Source organism: Hypomesus transpacificus, chromosome 22 (assembly GCF_021917145.1).
Source record: "Hypomesus transpacificus isolate Combined female chromosome 22, fHypTra1, whole genome shotgun sequence".
NCBI lineage: Eukaryota > Metazoa > Chordata > Actinopteri > Osmeriformes > Osmeridae > Hypomesus > Hypomesus transpacificus.
Genome location: NC_061081.1, coordinates 4,722,795 through 4,730,316, shown reverse-complemented (window position 1 = coordinate 4,730,316; position 7,522 = coordinate 4,722,795). Strand labels below are relative to the sequence as shown.

Below are 7,522 nucleotides of genomic sequence, written 5' to 3'. Positions count from 1 at the left end.
ATTGAAGTTTAAAACTATTGGATCTGCCCAGAGCCACTCTGGATCTGCCATAACTAATCGCTAGCGTTCTCCTTAGCCAACTCCTTCCCCACTAACGACTAATATGCTGAAATCCCAGACCTATAGTAGCTACAGAAGCAAAATGAAAATTGAGCGGAAGTATGTTGGAGGGCAGGGCCAGGCTAGTATAGATATGCCAAATAGGAAGATTTTTATTGAGTTATTGGACAGTTTAGACAGATAAGGAGAATAATAGTACAGATTCTAAAAGTTACAATAGGTTTCCTTCTTACGGAGGAATCCAAATAAAACTAACAATAACCATAGGTTTCCTCCTGACGGAGGGATTTACATTTTACATTTAGTCATTTAGCAGACACTCTAATCCAGAGCAATTTACAGTAAGTACAGGGACATTCCCCCGAGGCCAGTAGGGTGAAGTGCCTTGCCCAGGGACACAACGTCATTGCATGGCCGGAATCAAACCAGCAACCCGATTCCCCAACTGCTCAGCCATCTGCCCCCCCCCCCCCCCCAATCCTAACAAAGCCAATTAAAATAAGTGTACTCCGGGCAGAGAAATGCTAACAAATACAATAGGTTTCTAACAATCCTAATACTAAATCTGCACAAAACCCATAGGGTTTCGGCCTCTACGGGACTTGAACCCCTAAATAAACAAAATACTTAATTGACAGATGGTTGGGTTTGCACATTTAGTACAATGCCAATACATTTAGTCATTTAGCAGATGCTTTTATCCAAAGTGTTTATCCAACACCAGTTTGTTCAATGGTATTTGGGGGGATTAATAGCAATGTCTTTTTTTTATCCATTTTGGTTTAAATTAAGGTAAATAGATAAGCAGGGAAGACAATTTATTACAGGTTATTCACATAAGGAGCTCCATTCCTTTTCTGTGGTGTTAACAACAGTGCTTCTGATTAATGATTATATATATTACATATTAGATCAATGTTGACATTGCACAATCCTGCCCAGACAAACTCATTCTACCCACAGAGGTAAGGTAAGGAACAGGACATTTTTAATGTCCAACTGGAAACCCAGGACCTGTTATTCTCTTTCTCCTTTTGACCCAATTGGTTCCCCTCTAAATGCTAGCACTATCCATTAAAGAAAACCTTACAAAACACATCCACAGGCATATAAACTAAAATAAGCATTGTGTGTTTACAATCTTGATTATTATACACATTACTTGAATATGTATTACTCGTACATAACACACTAAACATAATGGACCAAACTTCTATATACGGTGGAAACATGCACCACACAAATAACACGAACAGATTACACACACTAAGATATGTCCATGATAAATGATAATAAACGGTGTATAGCTTTTGTTTATGCTTTTACTACAACTAGATGGATGTGGATGGTTGTCAGGAAAGTGGAAATGTGTGAATGATCAGTATTATGTAGGAAGGTAAGACAATAAGACTGAGGTGCTTGGGGTTTAGATACCATTGTAATGCCTAAACTGAACCATTATCAACAGGGTCAGAGTATCATAAACAACATTAACAACAGAGTTCACAGGGTAGAAAGTAGTAGAACAAAACAGCAACAGTAATGGAGGGTAAGTGTATAGGGTGGATTCTATGTATCAACCTTCCTTGACAGGGTTGTTAGTAGATGTGTCCTCACTCACCACCGTGACCACTATGAGATAAGAAAGAAAAAAGGGGGGGGAAAGTTAAAGCATTGCCAAATCTTTGAGACCTAACCCCACAATTGGTAAATACAGATGCTGAAAGTGAAAAGGCATCTTATTCCAACTGTGCCCTCTAAGGAATATAAAGACTGAGCATCTCGTTTACCCTTTGTCCAGCAAGAGTCATTTGACCCCAGTGAAGAGATTTTTTCTTTTTCTTTTTTAATCTTTGCACTTGATCAAATTCCAAGGGTCTCATTTATAAACGTTGGGTACGCACAAAACGGGGTTCAAAATGTGCATACGCCGCTTCCCACGCGAAGGTTGTGATTTAAAAAAGCAAACTTGACGGGAGAATGTGCGATCCTCCATGCAAACTCTGACCATGTGTAGGCCTACGCACATTTTGGAGCCAGTGGGAATTGGCGACGCAGATGACCGTACTGTAGTCAGACTGCAGAAAGTAAATGTGGGAAGAACGATATATATATATATTTTGTTTTCCTCACACACTTCTTTTCATCATTATCATCCAGCAGTGTTTTTTGCGCTTGTACTGAGTGATAATTGTTCCATAGACACTTTGAACATTTACATTTAGTCATTTAGCAGACGCTCTTATCCAGAGCGACTTACAGGGACAAAGTACAGGGACATTCCCCCGAGGCAAGTAGGGTGAAGTGCCTTGCCCAAGGACACAATGTCATTCGGCACGGTGGGGAATCGATCCAGCAACCTTCTGATTACTAGCCCGACTCCCTCACCGCTCAGCCATCTGACCTCCTTGTACAAAACTCAAATTTTAAATCAAAATTCAGCGCTGTCTCGCCATCAGATTGTCCACTACGGGAGTTCAGGAGGGGGAGATGCCCCGACTGCATGGAATACAGGATAACATCACACTTTAGATAACTGCAGAACACAGTGTATAACTAAATATATTTATTTAATACTGTGCATATATATGTCAAAAACTGGAAATACAGCCGTTAAGCACTTTGAGATTTAGCTAAATATAAAGTGCATTACAAATACAATTATAATTATTATTCACGGTTTAACAGCTCAAAGAAAAATCCTGTGCACAATGTGATGCCTGAGATTAGCCTATTTATTCGATTTGATTTATGAAATGCAACTTAATCAAATGCAACTTTCGTTTTACACATGTGACAAGCTCTGGTGAAAAAGGGCAGTTGTCAGCCAACTCATTTCTCAGTTTTTTACAGATTGTGAAAGTGCAGATCGTAAGCTTTCAACATTTTCATACATTCAAATCTGAAAATAGTTGAAGATATAGGTGGTGGGCTGGGCCTGCGTATCTGCTTTAGTTTTTTTAATTACCTGTCCTGGTCTATGGAGGAGCTGGATTTTCGATATCATCAACATAGTTTTTTTCTTAAAGGGGCGATTGATTAAAAAAACGATTTTACATTGTCATAGTTGAATAACGACAGTTCGGTGGGTAAAATGAACATACAGTGAATATCAAAGTCCATTGACACCTCTTTCCTATGCAGATTTCAAAAAGAAAGAATTTGGCTGTAAAACGCTAGCTTTTCAACAAAGCCACCGGAGTGACGTAGAACAGGGGACCGCCCTTTTTGGCTCTGGTCTGTATCTTTGTCACGCCCCAAAATTTACATCCAGACCAGCCCAAGGTAGCGTCTATCTCCGATACTAGTTTAGCTGCGCACTGCTCTGTGTAGGCTACTTATAAGGAATTACAAAGAAGAACGTTTTGAATTATAACAAGGATATTGAAAATGGACCACGGTCGTAAATGCTGTGTTCCTGGCTGTACAGGGAAGGCTAACACTCAGGCATGGCTGCTGTTTGTCTATGAGAAGATCCTGGCGAAGTTCGACACTCCATCATTCATTTGCTCTGAACATTTCACCCAATACAGTTTTGACAACCTTGGACAATTTTAAGCAGGATTTGCTAGGAAGCTGAACCTGGAAAGAGGCGCTGTTCCGACCGTATGCTCATTAAAACGGCAAGCTGTAAGGACAGTATGATTTTGTGCTAACAGTTATTAGCAATTCTAACGTATCCTGTATATAGCATAGGTAGAATGCTAAATACGTTTCTAAACACATCAAATGACTCTAGCTAGACTAGCTGTAGTTGGCATTAGAAGGGAAGCTTCCGAAAAAATTGCCAGAAAACGAACAGCAGTCTGGCTTATTGCTAACGCCTGTCTAGATAATGTATTTGAAAGAACTGGAGAAAAGCAGGTGCTAGATACAGGATACGTTAGCATTGCTACTAACTGTTACAGACAAAATCATACTACAGTTTGCGGTTGTGATGAACGTAAGGTCGGAACGCACCTCTTTTCATTGACAGCTTCATAGCAAATCCTGCTTTACATTGTCCCAGGTTTTCAAAACCGTCCTTGGTGAAATGGTTCGCGCAAATGTGTCAAGGGTTGAACTCCACAAGGATCTTCTACGCTACGGTATAGACAAACATCAGCCATGCCCATCTAGTCAATGTCAGCTAGACTCTATCATCTGCTTTTTATTAACGCTGATTTGCAGGGAATGCAAGAAGAGCTAGGTAGCGAAAACACCTAGACTGTAGGCATGTAAACTAGTTTAGCTTGCTAACGCAAGAGCATAGGTAGAATGTCTGATCATTTAGCCTAGTTTATTGGCAATGGGGCTAACGTTGTTTCATGTTCCTGACTGTGTTTCATTCAAATAAATAACCCGTGTTATGTAAATCTACAATTCACGATGCATGTTTGTCCAGATCTTTGTCAGGTTATTTTTCAGCAAGATATCTAGAGCTAGCTAACTGAAGCCGAGTTGAATCACGATATGGTTTGGTTGCTAAGCTGTAGCCTAACGTTCTACCCACCTAAGTCAATCCAGTTTGCTTCAACAACAGAAGTGGAAACAAGTAATGTTATCATTTCAAATGATATGTAGTCAATCTGTTGAAAACAGTGTTGTGTAGACACAATAGATTTATTTGCGCGTTTTTATTTCAAGTCTCCACCTTCGGTGTTTCAGTGAGTGCTGCTGTTGGCCGTGTTGCGTTTTTGCTCCCCAGCTTCACTCGTTGAAAACCAACCAGTCAGCTTATCCAAATATTAATGAGCATACCATAAAAGGAGAAAAGCCAGTGTTTTTTCCCGGTAACATTTCAGAGGATCTATCAGGGGGCGTAGAACAGCACCCGGGCCATTTTCAACCCAACCAATGTTACATACCCTATTCTGAGACCTTAAAGGAGACATGACATGAAAACTTCATTTTATGAGGTTATTTAACATTAATATGAGTTCCCCTAGCCTGCCTTTGGTCCCCCAGTGCCTAGAATTTTTGATAAGTGTAAACCAAGCCCTGCGTGTTCTTCTCCGCCTTTGACAAAATGAAGGCTCAATTGCTCTGTTTGAAAATCTCCTCCTAGTGACGTAGATAGGAGGAAGGTTACCTCCCCTTTCTCTGCTTTGCCTGCCCAGATCGTCTGGCCCGCCCATGATAAACTGAGCTACCACTGTGCAAGGGCGAGTGCGATATCGGTTTTTCCTGGAGAGACATCATGGCGAGCAAACAAACGAAGCATAACAGTTGCTTAGTGCTTGGATGTACAAATCAAAACAAAAGTATTTTTTTTGTTCCTTCATCCAAGCTTCTACACAACCAGTATCTTAATTAGATTTTCGCTGGAATTGCGCCGACACAACTTCAAAGTTTTGTATATCTGCTTCAAACATTTCAGGCTCTACTGTTTCCTCAACTTGAGCCAATACAAAACTGGCCTTGCTGAAATAAAATTCTGGATCATTACTAACTCTCGTTGGTCAAGCTACAAACCTTGGACAAGTAAGTTAACTGAAGCTATATCATTTTGGGTTAGGGTTAGCCCTAACCCTATTTGGTTACCTAGCTTGCTACCCTTAAAATGTGGCTGTAACATTAGCTCTGCAGCTAACAGCTGAGTTACTGTTGCTAATGTAAAGATAGATGGCATCAAGTATGTGTGTGAATACAAACGCTGTAACGCCAGTGTTGTACACTTCTTTGTTATTTGGATAATCGTTATGCTGTTGGTGTTATGGCACGGGCGATATCAGCCTTTCTCCTCATTGAAATTATTTATGAGTGTGCACCTCTGTAAACCAGGGTGATCAGATGAGAATGGCTAAATTCGAGGCATCTTACAGCAACGGGGGCTACGAGTCATTGCGATACATCGGTTGTAAACATTAGCGCATGTTGTTGCCCCTCTCCTCCTCATTAGCATTTAAAGCTACAGACACCAAAACAGTGCGTTCTAAGGAAAGCTCATTGTGGGACTACACGTAGTGGCTATAATTCTGCACTATGGCTGAATTTCGGGAAAGAGACTTCAGATACAGTATTAGGGGACCACTAAGGCCTATTTAAAAGCATCCAAAAACAGCATTTCATGTCTCCTTTAAAGAACAGTGTGAAATACCCAAAAACCCAGTCAATCGCCCCTTTAAAAGATTTTCATTTGTTGGCACATCCAATTCTTGCAAATTTTTTCTGTAGCTTTTACATTTAGCAGACGTTCTTGTCCAGAGCTTACAGTAAGTACAGGGATATTTCCCCCGAGGCAAGTAGGGTGAAGTGCCTTTCCCAAGGACACAACATAATTGTGCATGGCCGGGAAACGAACAAACAACCTTTTGATTAATAGCCCGACTCCCTAACCGCTCAGCCATCTGACTCCCAGTTACCTTAGTTCAAAGTTAGCAACTCTATCAGGCAATCGTCTCAACTACCTAAACTCTCCAACCAACCAGAACTTGTGTATCATCTTGTTACCTAATCGAATGGTTTGTAACATTTTACATTTATTCATTTAGCAGACGCTTTTATCCAAAGTGACTTCCAGGAGGGAGCTTTACAAAAGTGCATAGGTCACTGATCATAACAACGATATAGCCCCAAACATTGCAGGCAGCCAAAAAATGAAGCATACATTGTGAAAAACCAAATAAGTGCCAAAGGGAAGAACCATAAGAGCATGTAGTTAAACAAGTTACAATTAAACAACATGAACCTCAAAAAGTGCAAGCGTGTACCTGTAGAAAAGCAATCAACAGTAAAATATTTCACAGCCAGTACAATCATTTAAATCTGTTACAACTAACCAACAAGAGCAACAAGTCTCTCAATAAGAGTCAATGTGATCCTGGAGGAAACTAGCATCAGGTCCAGCAAATCATTCCTAAGTACCGTTGTACTCCCGGAACAAGTGCGTCTTAAAGGAGTCATTGATTGCGAAACTGATTTTACCTTATCATAGTTGAATAACGACAGTTCGGTGGGTAAAATGGACATACAGTGAACCTCAAAGTCCATTAATACCTTTTTCCTATGCAAATCTCAAAATGAAAAAATGTATCTGTAAAACGTTTTGAAAAAGCCACCTAACTGACGTCAGTTCGGTGGCCCGCCTTTTTTGGCTACGGTGGTAAATGCAGTGTTCCGTGCTGTACAGGGAATACTGACACTTTTCAGAGTCTTCCCAAGGAACCAAACACTCAACGGGCGGCGATGTTTGTCTATGAGAAGATCCCTGTGCAGTTCGACCCTCAATTACACATTTGCTCGAACCATTTCACCGAGGACAGTTTTGAAAACCTGGGACAATGTAAAGCAGGATTTGCTATGAAGCTGTTGCTGAAAAGAAGTGCTGTTCAGACCTTATGTTCATCCCAGCCGCAAGCTGTAGTATGACGTTGTCGCTAACAGTTATTAGCAATGCTAACGTATCCTGCCTGTATCTAGCATCAGTAGAATGTGTGATGATTTAGTTTATTGGTAATGGGGCTAACATTATTTCATGTTT

At 40.5% G+C, this 7,522-nt stretch overlaps 1 protein-coding gene across 1 annotated transcript in view; it reads right to left on the bottom strand.

Moving 5' to 3' along the window:
• Positions 1–545: 545 nt before the first annotated feature.
• Positions 546–7,522, bottom strand: part of dnm1a (dynamin 1a) — a 270,919-nt gene continuing 263,942 nt past the window's right edge. Inside the window, exon 23 of the mRNA XM_047044701.1 lies at positions 546–1,692. Within this exon, the coding sequence (XP_046900657.1) occupies positions 1,674–1,692 (19 nt within the window). The 3' untranslated portion in view covers positions 546–1,673. The remainder of the gene's footprint in view (positions 1,693–7,522) is intronic.